Source organism: Callorhinus ursinus, unplaced genomic scaffold (assembly GCF_003265705.2).
Source record: "Callorhinus ursinus isolate GAN/ISIS: 27379988/994484 unplaced genomic scaffold, GSC_fseal_2.0 scaffold44, whole genome shotgun sequence".
Taxonomy (NCBI): Eukaryota; Metazoa; Chordata; class Mammalia; order Carnivora; family Otariidae; genus Callorhinus; species Callorhinus ursinus.
The window spans coordinates 5,578,970-5,593,270 of NW_027397106.1; the positions used below are offsets into that span (position 1 = coordinate 5,578,970).

The 14,301-nt window shown below is 51.3% G+C and overlaps 1 protein-coding gene across 3 annotated transcripts; it reads left to right on the forward strand.

The window, feature by feature from the left end:
- Nucleotides 1-762: 762 nt before the first annotated feature.
- Nucleotides 763-13,580, forward strand: LMBR1L (limb development membrane protein 1 like). 3 transcript variants are annotated; one of them, XM_025882909.2, is made up of 17 exons: nt 763-1,162; nt 4,313-4,397; nt 5,499-5,532; nt 6,529-6,668; nt 6,866-6,969; nt 7,807-7,930; nt 8,955-9,023; nt 9,164-9,228; nt 9,560-9,632; nt 9,724-9,807; nt 9,904-9,980; nt 10,538-10,615; nt 10,762-10,835; nt 11,055-11,145; nt 11,246-11,312; nt 12,622-12,783; nt 12,986-13,580. In XM_025882909.2, the coding sequence occupies exons 1-17, from the start codon at nt 1,091-1,093 to the stop codon at nt 13,051-13,053; spliced, it is 1,467 nt and encodes a 488-aa protein (XP_025738694.1). In that variant the 5' UTR covers nt 763-1,090; the 3' UTR covers nt 13,054-13,580. The 3 variants fall into 3 exon arrangements, with proteins under 3 accessions (XP_025738694.1, XP_073738137.1, XP_025738696.1); XM_073882036.1 differs by lacking the exon at nt 6,529-6,668 and having other exon boundaries at nt 1,107-1,162; XM_025882911.2 differs by lacking the exons at nt 763-1,162; nt 4,313-4,397 and adding an exon at nt 4,492-4,848 and having other exon boundaries at nt 5,504-5,532.
- The last annotated feature ends 721 nt before the right edge of the window (nt 13,581-14,301 follow it).

The following is a 14,301-nucleotide window of genomic DNA, read 5'->3' on the forward strand; positions in this document are numbered from 1 at the left end:
TTACTTCTCCAATTTAGAGGAAGGGTTCAAGTCCATGAAGGCAGAACTACCCAAACAGTACATATTCCAAGGTTGCAGGAAGGTAACTGGCGTTCCTTAATTGTGTGACCTTGGCACGTGACAACTTCTCACTATTTTCTAATCTCAAAAATGCTAACCATATCTTCCTCTGAAGGGCTGCTGTGATGTCAAAAGGAGATACAAGTCTATACGGTGAGTGGCACAGAGTAGGGTAACATTTGACTCAGCCCCATTAAGCAATGATTCCCCCGGGGTTATTTCCTCACAAAGTTTCTGGATATTCCTGTGGTTCTCTATCCACTTTTCTTCAGTATTTGCTCCAGCACACACTAGGCTTCCCACAAAAGTGACTGAGTGAAAACTCCTAGCAGTGGAGGGGCCCCACCCCAACAGAAACACACTTTCAGAAAATGCTGCTACAGGCCTTGGGTTACTGGGCAGCGGTACCTTTCAGACCCCCCTTGGTGCTCTCACATCCTGCCTTGCTGGCCTGGTCCAAAGGGTTCATTTAACCACAGTCAAACTAAAATCTTGGTTGCTCGGAAATGCAGGAACTGTCCTCTCAACCACGGAGCTGAAAGGAGACGGCTGTTTAGTTTTAGAGCAAGCACTCTGAGGCCCCAAAGATCCCGCCTCCTTCCACGGGGTGAGCCTATCAACGGTCCTCTAGCGATGAGCGGCAGCTCCCTAGGAGCCAATGAACTCCGCTCGCTGGAAGAAACCCGCCCATCCCTTGTGTCGTCAGTTGGTCTCGGGTGGATAGAACCAGCACCTGCGCTTCCTCGTTGCAAGCTTGTTTGGAAGGTGGTTGCGTTAAAGTTGACTGAGTCCGGACCTTAAAGGGGAGGGAGCAGAGGGGGCCGGGGCCCTTTAAAACGAGGCGTGTGGTGCCTGCCCCTTTAAGGCGTCCGGACGACTGAATCTGAGCTCCAGATTACCCCGAGTTTCCGTCGCAGGCTGCGAGGAGAGGCTCCTTGGTTGGGTCCGGGTGCTTGGCGGCGGCGGCTTTATCCCCGCTCGTCCTCCCCGGGCCCGGAGACACCCCCGCCCCAGTCATGCTGAGCAGAGTATGGAAGCAGCTGACTACGAAGTGCTATCCGTGCGAGAGCAGCTCTTCCATGAGAGGGTTCGCGAGTGCATTGTGAGTACGGGACCCGGGCAGGGAAGGGTAAATAGGACCAAGCGGGAGAGAAGCACCGGTGTCGCGGGAGAGGGAGAAGTTCGGGTTGGAGTGCTACCACCCGGGCTCAGAGCGCCGTCAGGGCCTGCGTGGCCCAGGGGCGAGCGACGAATGGTCCCGGCCTGGTGAACCTCTAGATCGGATCAGTTGGGTAGTTGCGCGATAAACAAAGCCGCGGGTCGGTTTCCTTTCCTCCCTTCTACACGCCCCTCCCCCCGCCCGACCTCCAGTCCCCCACCCCTGCGGGGCTTCAGGGCGTGGGTCTGCGAGTCTAGTGATTTCGATCGTAATCGGATAGTCTGAGAGGGATGGGTTTAATTGGGGGAGACCTCGCAAACTCCGCTGATGTTTGACGAAAGGGAGAAGTCCAAACACTGAACTAGGTTCCAAAAAAGACTTGGTAGGTGTAGGGGTGGCATGCCAGAGGAACGGGGCACTTTGGTGGGTCTTCCAGTTTGGAAGAAAGGACTCTTGTGGGATGGATTCTACTGTGTAGAGATGGAGAACAACTAAGTTATCCCCTTACCCCCGCATTGGTGCTTGTGGGAACCCCCCCCCCGCCCTGCCCCCCCGCAACGAGGTTCATAGCTCCCCAGCCATTCAGGGATTTCCCCTGTGAGTGGTCCTTCCTCCCCAGTGCTCCAGAGGGCAGCAGGCTGCGTTCCCTACTCCCCCACTACCACCTTGAGCAGCCCCTGAACCTGCCACACAGCGATGGACTCCTCACTTCTGGGCCCCAGGGAAACCCCGGGGGAACTTAGGGAGCTGCATCTTCCTCAGGCCTGCTTTCAATTCTCATCTCTCCCCTCTTTCATCAGAGTTCCCCAGAGTAGCCCTCAACCCCAAACACTAAATGGAAGGCAAAAAGGAAAGGTTTGGAAGAATAGAAGTGTTAATGAATAGGGGGACCCACTGATGGGGTCATCTTTATTTTTCTCAGTCTGCAGCCTCAGACTGGAGGAGGGGTAAAGTGAACCACCACATAACTAGGTCTGCTCTTATCTGCGAGGACTGAAAAGTAGGGAATGTATCAGTCCATGTGTGGAACTCCAGATTAACTTTCCTTGTGTGATCCCTAGTGGATAGTCCCACATGGTGAGGTTGGGTATGTTGTGGAGACAGGACCAGGCCTTGAAACATTGTAGGGACAGAGGCCCACGTTCCTAGAGAACAGGGAGGAATGAGACCTTGGACAGAGAAGCAGCCTCCTTGATGTCCCCCCCATCCTTTAGTCCTATTAGCTGAGGACATCAGTGCTGGCCAAGGGCAGCCTGAAGGCTTCTGGTGCCTCCCCCACCTGGCTCCCATCCCCTGTGCTAGAGAATGACCTAGCCTCTGCTGGAACTGCGTGGAGCTCCAGCCTGACCTTTTGAGCCCTCCCACCTTCCTGGCTATTACGCAAGCCCAAGGGCAGAGGGAGTGTCGGGCAGTAGAAATCTTCAGTACAGGGGTAACTCATTCTACTCCACTTCCCTAATGTTAAAAGCTAAAATTTTCTAGACTCATCACTCTCCTTGGGTTTCTTTGACATCTTCCTTCCATGTATAGATATAGATAACATGTGTAGATTCCCTGTGGGGTGAGCTCCTCTTGGAGACTGGAGGACCCAGGAGACTGATCCTGCTTTCTTAGCTTACTTTATTTATTGTTTTTTTTTAAAAGATTTCATTTATTTATTTGAATGAGAGAGAGCAAGACAGAAAGCAGGAGTGGGGGTGGGGAGGGGCAGAGGAGAGGGAGAAGCAGACTCCCTGCTGAGCAGGGAGCTGGCTGTGGGGGCTTGATCCCAGGACGCTGGGATCATGACCTGAGCCAAAGGAATTACTTAACCAACTGAGCCACCCAGGTGCCCCTCTTGGCTTACTTTAAAAGCAATAACATGGCGGGGTGCCTGGCTGGCTCTGCAGCTCTTTATCTCGGAATCGTGAGTTTGAGGCTCATGTTGGGTGTAGAGATTACTTAAATAAATTAATTTAAAAAAATAAAGATAAATGCAATAACGTCTCAAGACTCTCTGGTGCTGATTGTAGAGCCAGGCTGACCAGCGGCTCCTCCCTTAGGCAACAGCAGCTTACTTGGGGCAGGGTAGGGATACGTGCATGTGCAGACTAACCTGGCCAAGTCCTGCCATGACTACGGATTGGAGGGCCAGTTGCCCAGGGGTATGGGACAGCCTGGCTCTGGAGTTGGAAGTCACCTGAATAGGGACCAGGAATCGACCGTCTTTATTTTTTTTATTTTATTTTTTTAAGATTTTATTTATTTATTTGACAGAGAGAGACACAGCGAGAGAGGGAACACAGCAGGGGGAGTGGGAGAGGGAGAAGCAGGCTTACCGAGGAGCAGGGAGCCCAATGCAGGCCTCGATCCCAGGACCCTGGGAACATGACCTGAGCCGAAGGCAGACGCTTAACGACTGAGCCACCCAGGTGCCCCAAGACTATTTCTTGATAGGAGAAATACCATGTACCTATAGGAATGAGAGAAATGGTTAGAAATTTGAAAATGCTCATGGTAGATTGTCTTTGGTTTCATATTCAAAGGGCAATGAATCTAATTCACCATATTAATAGAATTAAAAACCGCCCATACGATCATCTCAATAGATGCATGCAGAAAAAGAATTTGACAAAATCCAACATCCATTAATTAAAAAAAAAAACTTTCAGCAAACTATGATAGTAGTTTGAAGTTCTCATTATCAGAAAAAAATTTTTAAGTGTATATGGTGACAGATATTAACTAGATTTATTGTGGTGATCTCTCTGCAATATATACGAATATCAAATCATTATGTTGGTACGTGTGTATGTGTGTGTCTAGGAGTTTTCTCTGCCTGTTTACCAACCAGGATTCAGTTGAAGCTGTTTTCTCCCGGAAAAAAACTTCATAGGGCTGGACATAGTGCTGTTTCCCCATCCTCTGTCTGATGCTTCTTAGAGGCCCCTGAGGGCCCTGACTAGAAGGAAATGCTGGGGAGAAAGATTGAACTCCTAGAAGTATGGAGTCTTGTTTTGGGAAAGTGACCCCATAGAATTACCAGAGAGGCCACTGGGCCTCGGGAATGTGCTGGGGACAGAGCTTCTCATCCCAGCTCACACTCTGCCACAGATCTCAACACTTCTGTTTGCGACACTCTACATCCTCTGCCACATCGCTCTGACCCACTTCAAGAAGCCTGCTGAGTTCACCACAGGTACCTGTGACTGCCCTCCCTTTTCCCTGCTCTCTGCCAGTGTTCCTGTTGCCATGCGACCAACCTCAGGGGAGTGGGCCCATGGTGCTTGCTGGGAAAGGAAAGGTGGCTGTTCTGGAGCCTTTGCCTCTTCTGCTTCGCTTCTTCCACAGGCTGGGGCGAGGTGGTAGAGTGGAAAGTCTAGACAGAAGGGTCTGCAACTAATAAAGCCCCTGGGCAAGTCATGTAACTTCCCTCAGTTCCATGCTCTACAAAATGGGCCTGATTGTCTCTAACCACTTCATTGACCTTGTGTGGACCAAATGAGATGGTTAACATGAAAGCCCTCTGTGAACCTAAAATGATCAGCTACAGGGTGAACGTAATCATGGGCACAAGCTCTGTCCTCTCCTCTACTAGTGCACTCACACCAGGAACAGAGACCTATCTGACCACTGGGGCCTCCCAGGACATGGTGATGGTAGCCTTTCTCTTTATAGAGAGCATAAGTGTGCTCAGATTGGAGCTTTCCTTCCTGTAGGCGTTGTGCGATTTGGGGGGACACATTTGCCCCCATTCCTAGCCCAGCCTGTCTAGATCATCCTGTTCTGGCCCTAGTCTTTCCTCCCCTCCAGAAGACTTCATGAACCCCCACCCAAGAAGGCAGCTACTCCTCAGTATAATTCTCCCAAGGACTTTCTCTGTATATCTCCCCCCGTCCCCCATCTCATTTCCCTTTGCTGCCCCCAGTCACCAATGTAATCAGCCTCCTAGACCAGTTGTTCCTGATATTTTCAGCTGACAAAGAGAAACCTACACTGAGAGAGATCATGGGGAGAGAGGGAAGTGAGAGAATTTCTGACCTGTACTCTTTCTACCTGGGACCACAGATCTTGAAGCTGCCACCTTGGCCAGAGAATAGGTTGTGGGGTTCATAGTGTGAACTCTCCCGGAGCCTAAGTCCAGCTCTGCCTCTGTGGCCCAGGCCCTTCTTCAGGGGGCAGGGAGGGGGCAGGAGGGAACACTGCAGGACAGATGATCCCAGAGCTGCCCACTGATGTCTTGCCTCTTCCCCATCTCTCTCTCTCTCTCTCTCTCTCTCTCTCTCTCTCTCTCTCGTAGTGGACGATGAAGATGCCACAGTCAACAAGATTGCGTAAGTGTTGCTGACCCAGCTCCTGGCACTAGGAGCCTTTGGAAGCTGGGATCTAGTGAGACTCCTGCAGCTGGGGGGAGAGTGGGGTGTCATACAGTGAAGAGAGAGTTTCTGCATTTCTGGCTTCTTCCGGCTTTATCTCACCCTGGGGACGCTTGAAAAAGTTGTTGTTCCTGTCTCCCTGGTTAGGCCAGGAGTTTCTGGGAGCCTCTTGGCCAGGAACTGTGAGCTAGGGCCTGAGTCACCGGAAATGGTTCCAGCTTGGCTTCACCTCCCAGTGGTCATCAGGGAAGGAGTGGGTCAGGGATGTAGACCAATGGACTAGAGCAGCGATGTGGAAGGTGGGACCCTCAAGGGCAGGGTGGGCTTGGTTCTGACAGGATGGCCCTTGCTCCAGGCTGTTATTATTCATTAGCATATATAAGGAAAATATAGAGATGACCCCTCGGGTCAACAGATTAAAAGAAGGCAACCTTCCCCCCTTGGTGGACCAACTAAGTAAAAATGTCTCTTCTTTTCACCCGAGGCAGTCCTGGACACAGACCTTGGCTCTGAAGCTGGGTTTCAGGTCCTTCCTTTCCCCCTTTGCCTAGTGCCTTCATGCAGGGTCTGGCCATATGGGGTGACCCTGCTCTTATTTGGGCTAGAGAAGGCAAGCTCAGAAATCCATATCTCTGAGCAGAGAAGAGAAACCCCTTAGCTTGGCATGCCTGTGCACCTGGCAGACATGTGTAAGAGGACCATATTCCAGGGGATAGTTCTGGGCAAGTGTCATGACCCGTGGCATGAATGCCTAAGGTGTGCCCATCCCTGGTGCCAAGGCTTCCCTGGAGGGGAGGTTTAAGGGACAGTCGGGAGATCCTTAGCTGGATGGCTCCTTCCCTCGGTCTGTCACTGCTACAGGTAGATCCAGGACGAGGGGGGATGAGCAGGGCTTCTTGGGCCCAGGGAAGCGAGTGTCTGAGCTAAGCAAGGGCACGACCATTCTCCGCCCAGGCTCGAGCTCTGCACCTTTACCCTGGCGGTCGCCCTGGGTGCTGTCCTGCTCCTGCCCTTCTCCATCATCAGCAATGAGGTGCTCCTCTCACTGCCTCGGAACTACTATATCCAGTGGCTCAACGGCTCCCTCATCCATGGTACGTGGCTCCTGGCTGCAACTTGGGATGGTGATAGGGAACGGACTAGGTTCATGCAGACACAGGCAGCCTCGGCTAATTAGTCGTATATCACCTTGCCCCCTCCTCCACCACATGGTCGGTCCCCAGTAGGTGTCTACCCTCCCCCTACTCCATCCCTGCCACTGACCACCCCTGCTTTCCCTTTTTTGCCCTAGGCCTCTGGAACTTCGTTTTTCTCTTCTCCAACCTGTCCCTCATCTTCCTCATGCCCTTTGCATACTTCTTCACTGAGTCTGAGGGCTTCACTGGCTCCAGAAAGGTGAGTGGGGGATATATCAGTCAATCTAGGCAGGAAACAGAAGTCCACTCAGATGGTTCAACTGAAGAGATTTATTTTTTTTTTTTAATTTTTAATTTTTGGGGGAGGGGGAGGGGCAGAGGGAAGGCGATAGTCTTAAGCAGGCTCCACTCCCAGTGCAGAGCCTGACGCGGGGCTCCATCTCACAACCCTAAGATCATGACCTGAGCTGAAAGGAAGAGTCCACCGCTTAACTGACTGAGCCACCCAGGCGCCCCACTGAAGAGATTTTAACAAAGACTATTTGCAGAGGTTTAGTCAGAGTTAAGGGGATCAACAAGGAATTTGAGGTGCTACTGTCAGCAGGAAGTCATTACCACCCTTGGGCCCGTGGGAGCAAAAGGAAGAAATAGTTTCTGGAACCCATTCATAGTTGAAGTTGGGAGGTGCTTCACAGCTACTGCCCAAACCATAGTGACAAAGGTTGAAGGAAACTGAAGAAATACCCTGATCCCTCTCTCTTCCTACTTTCCACTCTCCTGCCTGTCCTCACTGGGCAAGCCGAACCAGAGGGCAAAGAGCTTGTGTGATGCAGCCCTCAGGGGTCAGCCTCCCACAGCAAGGCAGGATAGGGAAGAAATTTGGGGAGGGGGGGTTGCACATGAAGACTGTACTGTATAAGGAATGGCCCTAGATGTAGGGTAGGAAGACAGAGTGATTTGGCAGAGGGAGAGGGAGACGCCCTTCCCTGTCTCCTGAATCCAGTCCTCTCTGGTTTCCCCAGCCAGGCTGCCATCCCGTGTCTCCTTCCTTCCCCTGATGTTGATCCTGCCCCTTACCTGTTGCCTCCTCCTATAGGGTGTCCTGGGCCGGGTCTACGAGACGGTGGTGATGTTGATGCTTCTCACCCTACTGGTGCTGGGCATGGTATGGGTGGCATCAGCCATTGTGGACAACAAGGCCAGCAGGGAGTCACTCTATGGTGAGAGGGCCGGCTTCCTCCCCACCCTCCAGGCTGAGTGGCTCTGCGGTTGGTTGATGGGTTTCCCTGCCTGGAACAACTGTATCCCTCTAAAGTGGAGAAGGTTGGGACTGTGTTTCTTAGACAGAAGTTTCAAACTGATGGATGTCAGGCCAAGTCCAACCTGCAGAAATGATCCATTGAGCCCATGCAATGACTAAAAATATAAATGAGTCTGTTGCTGACATGCAAAACTTGGGAGATTTCACATTAATATCCAGATTTGTGGCTTTACCTGACAAAGTTGAGGATCTGGCCACACTAGACCCCTAGGAGATTGGGCCTAATAGCAGTTGTGTTCCTTTTTTTTTTCATCTTATTTTTAAAAGATTTTATTTATTGGGCGCCTGGGTGGCTCAGTTGGTTAAGCGACTGCCTTCGGCTCAGGTCATGATCCTGGAGTCCCGGGATCGAGTCCCACATCGGGCTCCCTGCTCAGCAGGAAGTCTGCTTCTCCCTCTGACCCTTTCCCCTCTCATGCTCTCTCTCTATCTCATTCTCTCTCTCAAATAAATAAATAAAATCTTTAAAAAAAAAAAAAACCTTGCCAAAAAAATAAAAGATTTTATTTATTTATTTATTTATTTATTTATTTATTTATTTATTTATTTGAGAGAGAGAGAGAGAGGGTGAGAGAGCATGAATGGGGGGTGGGAGGGGCGAGGGAGAGGGAGAAGCAGCTTTCCCACTGAGCAGGGAGCCCGATGCAGTCTTTGATCCCAGGACATGACCTGAACTGAAGGCAGATGCTTAACTGACCGAGCCACCCGGGTGCTCCTGTTCTTTATGTATGGCTTAGTGGGCCTCCAGTTTGCTGTAGCCCCACTGCTCCCTCTTCTGCTGACACTGGCCCGGCTTTCCTCATTCACATTACTTGCCTAACCCCTGTGGGCTTATGTGTGGTGTCCTTCCTAGTGTCTGAGGCCCATCAGCCTCCAGGAAGCTGGAAGAGAGACCAGCTGACATACTTCTTTTTTACCCTTAGACTTCTGGGAGTACTACCTCCCCTACCTCTACTCCTGTATTTCCTTTCTTGGGGTCCTGCTGCTCCTGGGTGAGTGTTCAGGGCCTTGGAAGGAATGGGTAAGGTCCGTGGATCAAAGTAACCAGGGTGGAAGGAGAGGGAATGGAAGGGTGGGTAGGGGAAGTGGTGGAGAGAAGGGTCTGGCAGGTAACCGGCTCCTGTCCCCACAGTGTGTACTCCACTAGGTCTCGCCCGCATGTTCTCAGTCACTGGGAAGCTACTGGTCAAGCCTCGGGTATGTAGTGCTCTTTGCCCTTCGACTCCTGCAAAGCTGGAGCCAAACAGTGAAGCTACCCTACAGTTGTGTAGTACACACCTTGCGGAAGGCCACAGCCTTTGCTGCCTCCCGTATCCTTCACCCCCATCATCTGGGGCTGGTCACCAGACATGCAAGGCAGAGCAAATGGCAGTTGGGAGGGACTGGATAAAGCTTCTGGCCACAGGGTGGTGAATGAGGGTTAGGGGAAGGAATGAGACTGTGGAGCCTAGGATGAGCAGGGGTCTCCTGGGGCCCCTGGGATCAGGGAGCCTCTGACAGGTAGTCCCTCTCTTTCCCCTGTCCCCAGCTGCTAGAAGACCTGGAGGAGCAGCTGCACTGCTCAGCCTTTGAGGAGGCAGCTTTAACCCGCAGGATTTGTAGTAAGTCGTGGTTCTCGCCAGCTGGGTTGAGGGCCATGGCTTGGGTGGGGGCTGCAGGACCGGAGGGCAGCCCCATCTTCTCTGCCCTCAGATCCTACCTCCTGCTGGCTGCATTTGGATATGGAGCTGCTGCACAGACAGGTCCTAGCTCTGCAGACACAGAGGGTCCTGCTGGGTATGTAGGTGGGGAGGGATTGGGATACCTGCGTTTCCCCAAGGAGAGTAGCCTGTCATTCCTGGCCCTTGCTAACAGCTTCCCATCCCTGTACAGAGAAGCGGCAGAAGGCCTCAGCCTGGCAGCGGAACCTGGGCTACCCCCTGGCTATGCTGTGCTTGCTGGTGCTGACGGTAGGTGTCCCATTCCTGGTGGAGGCGAGGAATAGTAGGCTCTTGACTACTTTAGGTCCTCTTAGGGAAGAGGGAGGAGATGCAGGGACCCGGTTATCAGTGATAATAGTAGTTGCCTCTCACTGATTGCCTACTTTGGGTCCTGCCCTGTACTGAGCACATTGATCCCATTTTGTAGGTGAAGAAACAGGAGTGAAGGAGTTTGCCTAAGGTCATACATGGCCACTGAGTAGTTACACAGGTTTTCTCTGGGGTGAATATAAGGGTGGAGATCAGTCCATCCCTCCACCTGCCATGTTCTGGACTTGGAAATAACTCTTATCGATCTGGGGGAGGAGGTACATTTTTCTATTCAAACTTTTTGCAATCCTTCCACCCCGAAAGGGTATCTTACAATAGCCTCAAAGGTGCTCTGTTGCTAGCAATAACCTTGAAGAGGTCCCACAGAGCTAATGGGAAACAAAATGTTGGATCAGAGTGTCTGCTCTTAACATTCAACTCTGAATACAGCTGTGGGCTGGGGCAGGAATGGGAGTCCGTGACCTTGCTTCCCATAGGGCCTCTCTGTGCTCATTGTGGCCATCCACATCCTGGAGCTGCTCATCGATGAGGCTGCCATGCCCCGGGGCATGCAGGTACTGGGCTGCATATCTTTTGGGGAGGGCTTAAGAAAGGCTGGGGTGAGAGACCGAAACTGAGGCCAGAGGGAAGGCTGGGTGCTGGGTGTTGGGTGGTGCTCCTGATTGGGAGTGTTCCATAGTGACACCACTCCATCTCTCAGGATGCCTCCCTGGGCCAGGTCTCTTTCTCCAAGCTGGGCTCCTTTGGTGCCGTCATTCAGGTTGTACTCATCTTGTATCCTTCTGGAAATCCACTATTGCCTCTGTTCACTGAACCTGTCTCCTGGGACTGTGGTGGGAATGATGGGGAAGGGGGCAAGTCTTCACCCACCTTGGGGTTCAGGAAGAAGGAAAAGACTTCATTTGAAAGGAGGTTTAGGGGAGAGGTCCATTCTCTTTGAGATGAGGCATTAATCCTTGGGGGCTGGCCAGTTCTTCCTTAACCTAGTGGGAGTTACCTGATGGTATCCTCAGTCGTGGGATTCTACAGCTCTCCTTTCTTCCGGAGCCTGCGGCCCAGGTGGCACGACACAGCCATGACGCAGGTAGCTGTGCGGGAATAAAGGAAGCCTCCTGGGGGCAGCATGGATGCTAGGTGCTGGCAGCTCTGCTACCCTCACCTCCCCTTTCCTTACTCCCACCTAGATAATTGGGAACTGTGTTTGTCTCCTGGTCCTAAGCTCAGCACTTCCTGTCTTTTCTCGAACCCTGGGTAAGTGGCAAAAGGAGGTAAGGGAATTGGCTTTTCTGAGTACCTACTGGTGCTAAGCATACATTTTATATACATACTCTCTTTAATCCCCACAACAAACCTATGTGGAGGTATTACCCCCATTATATAGATGGAGAAATTGAGGCTCTGTAAAATGCCTGTGTTGAGCTTCAGAATAGTGTTGCTTCAAAGCTCATACTTTTCCATTAGGTGTATCCCACACCCTCCCCTATTTACTTTCATTTTTTTGGTGGAGAAGCACCACTTTCCCCCAAATCTTCGTCTGAGCTGGATCCTCTAATAAACATTCTCATTTTATAAAGACAAGAAACGGAGAAGCTAATCAATTTACCTAGTTATATAGCTCACTTGAAGCAAGGCCAAGTCAGGCTAGAACCCTTGTCTCTTAAACACGAGTCCAGTGCTTTTTCCGCACACTGGGACATCAGATAATACACTCAGTCCTTCTCCCATCTTTAGAGCTATCATCTAGAGTTGCCTGGTAAAAATGTTCAAAAGTGTAATAGTTCTCCCCAGGGTAGTATGGGAGCTCCCCCTTCACCACATCATGAACCATCAGCTCTGTTTGGTTCTTCAGTCATACTGTCTCCACTGTGCCATTGTCCTTATGCCCTGGGGATTCAGTAGGAAACTAGGCTTGTGGGTCCGCTAGTTCATTCCTTTAGGTCGGATGCAGGTAAGAATATTTTTGAAGTGGGGGATGGCCCCAAAATTTGGACTTGTGATGACATTATTATGATGATTAAGGAGTCAAGTGTCAAAATAGTGCCTGGCACATATAGTGCTTTATATGTGTTGTTTCATTTCATTCTCACAGTCCCATTATTTTCTCTATAGTTAAGGAAACCTAGGCACAAAAATTTATGGAAGCTGCTGCAGATCACACAATTAGTTAGGGGTGGAGTTTGGATCTGAACCAAAGCAGCCTGATCAGAGTCGGAGCTCTTAGCCTCCACACTGGGTGACCAGCTTTTAGGTTCCTGGCCCAGGAACAAGTAGCAGGCCCAGGGAGCTCCTCGGGACACATGGAGCCAGAAGGGGTGCCCCACTGGAGGAGAAGATGCTGAACTCTGGAAGGGAAGTTGGAGCAAGCCTAGCTGCTGACACTCTCTTCAACAGCCATAACTCCCTCTGAGACAAGCTGGGAAGTAGGAATAACTAATACATTGGAAAGGCCAATCTATCAATTGCACTGTTGAGATGTGGCCACTAGGAGGCAGCAGAAAACTGGGCTCTGAGCCAGGGAGGAGCTGGGGAGCCCACTCCGATGCTGGCCTTTGTACTTCAGGGCTCACTCGCTTTGACCTGCTGGGTGACTTTGGACGCTTCAACTGGCTGGGCAATTTCTACATCGTGTTCCTATACAACGCAGCCTTCGCGGGCCTCACCACTCTCTGTCTGGTGAAGACCTTTACCGCGGCTGTGCGGGCAGAGCTGATCCGGGCCTTTGGTGAGAGGGAATGGGGGTGCAGGCTAATGGGGTGGTTGTGAGGTGGGGCCCTCTGGAACCATGGTCATCCAAGCAGGAGAGATGGCATGCTCTCTGCTTTGTTTGTAATGTTCCTCATATACCCATTCTGTGGCTTGGTTGTCTTATCCCTGAGACTGGACCTATGCCCTGCTTTTGACTGCCCACCCTCCCTCTTCTCCAGGGCTGGACAGATTGCCATTGCCTGTCTCCGGTTTTCCCCGGGCATCTCGGAAGACCCAGCACCAATGACTTCCAGCTGGGGGTGGGAGGGAGAAAACTGGACACTGCCATCTGCTGCCCAGGCCTGGAGGGGCGCCCAGGGGTGGGTGGACCTTAGGACCTGGAATCTGAGAGGGTGGTAGAGGGGAGCTGAGCTGTCTGCACTGTTGCATAATCTGAGCCAGAGTTTGGGACCAAGCCCCCCTGCTTTTCCAAATTTAACTGTGGGCCTCAGCATGGGGTGGGGCTGGTGACTGGGTCTGGTTCCTGGTCCCAAATCTGTTTACACATCAATCTGCCTCACTGCTGTTCAGGGCCATGCCCGTAGCCATGTTTACATGATTTGATGTGCAATAGGGTGGGGTGGGGACGGGAGAAACTGAGCTGGAGGTAGACTTGGGAGGCAGATTGTCTCCCTTGCCTCTGGCCCAGCAGAGCCTAAACACTGTACTATCCTGGAGGGGCTTTGGACCATCAGAGAGACAAGGGCGTAGGGAAGAAGAGACCACAACCATCAGCAATAAAGTTGATCCCAGGGTTTGCTTTGGTTTTTTAAAGGGCCTGTCTTTGTGTCTGTTGAACAGTCTTATTCCCACCAATTCTGAGTCTACCAACTGAGAAAAACAGAGGGATCCTGCCTCCCATCCTTTCTCTTCTCCTCCATCTGCATTCTTAGTATCTTTTAGAGACTTGGGTCTAGTGTTAGGTCATACAATTAGGCAGTGGGAGACTCCTCCTCCTTTAGCCTTGCTTAAAGCTGGCTGGTCCCCTGACTCTTCCTTATACTCATGCCTTATTTCTGTGCCTTGGTTATTGGGGTTAGGTGGGCATTGGTGTAGGAATAGGATAACTTCCCCTATATGCACACAACATCCTCAGCCCTGTCCTCCCTAACTTGGGTTTGACCTAAAGTGAAGGAAGGCTGACTGACACGGGTTTGTGATTCTCAGAAAAGAACATAACTCCATCTTTCCGGAAGCTATCAGTGCCTAGAACACTGTGCAAGCATCCCTGCTGTGTTGGGGGTAGGGACAAAGTTTCTGCTCAAGGTGACACAGATTGTGCATTGTGCAACTTCTAGGGAGCACCAATCACCTTGTAGGCTTATATATAGTTACTACGACTGTTTTCTTGCAAATGGCAGTTAGGTGTCTGGAGGAAGGAACACTTTTTTCTAATGTACACAAAGTTGCTATAAGTGCTAGCCATGGGGCTGAGGGAGGGGGGATTATTGAACACCAAAAAAAGTGTGGATGCCACAAATACTTTGCTGAGCAC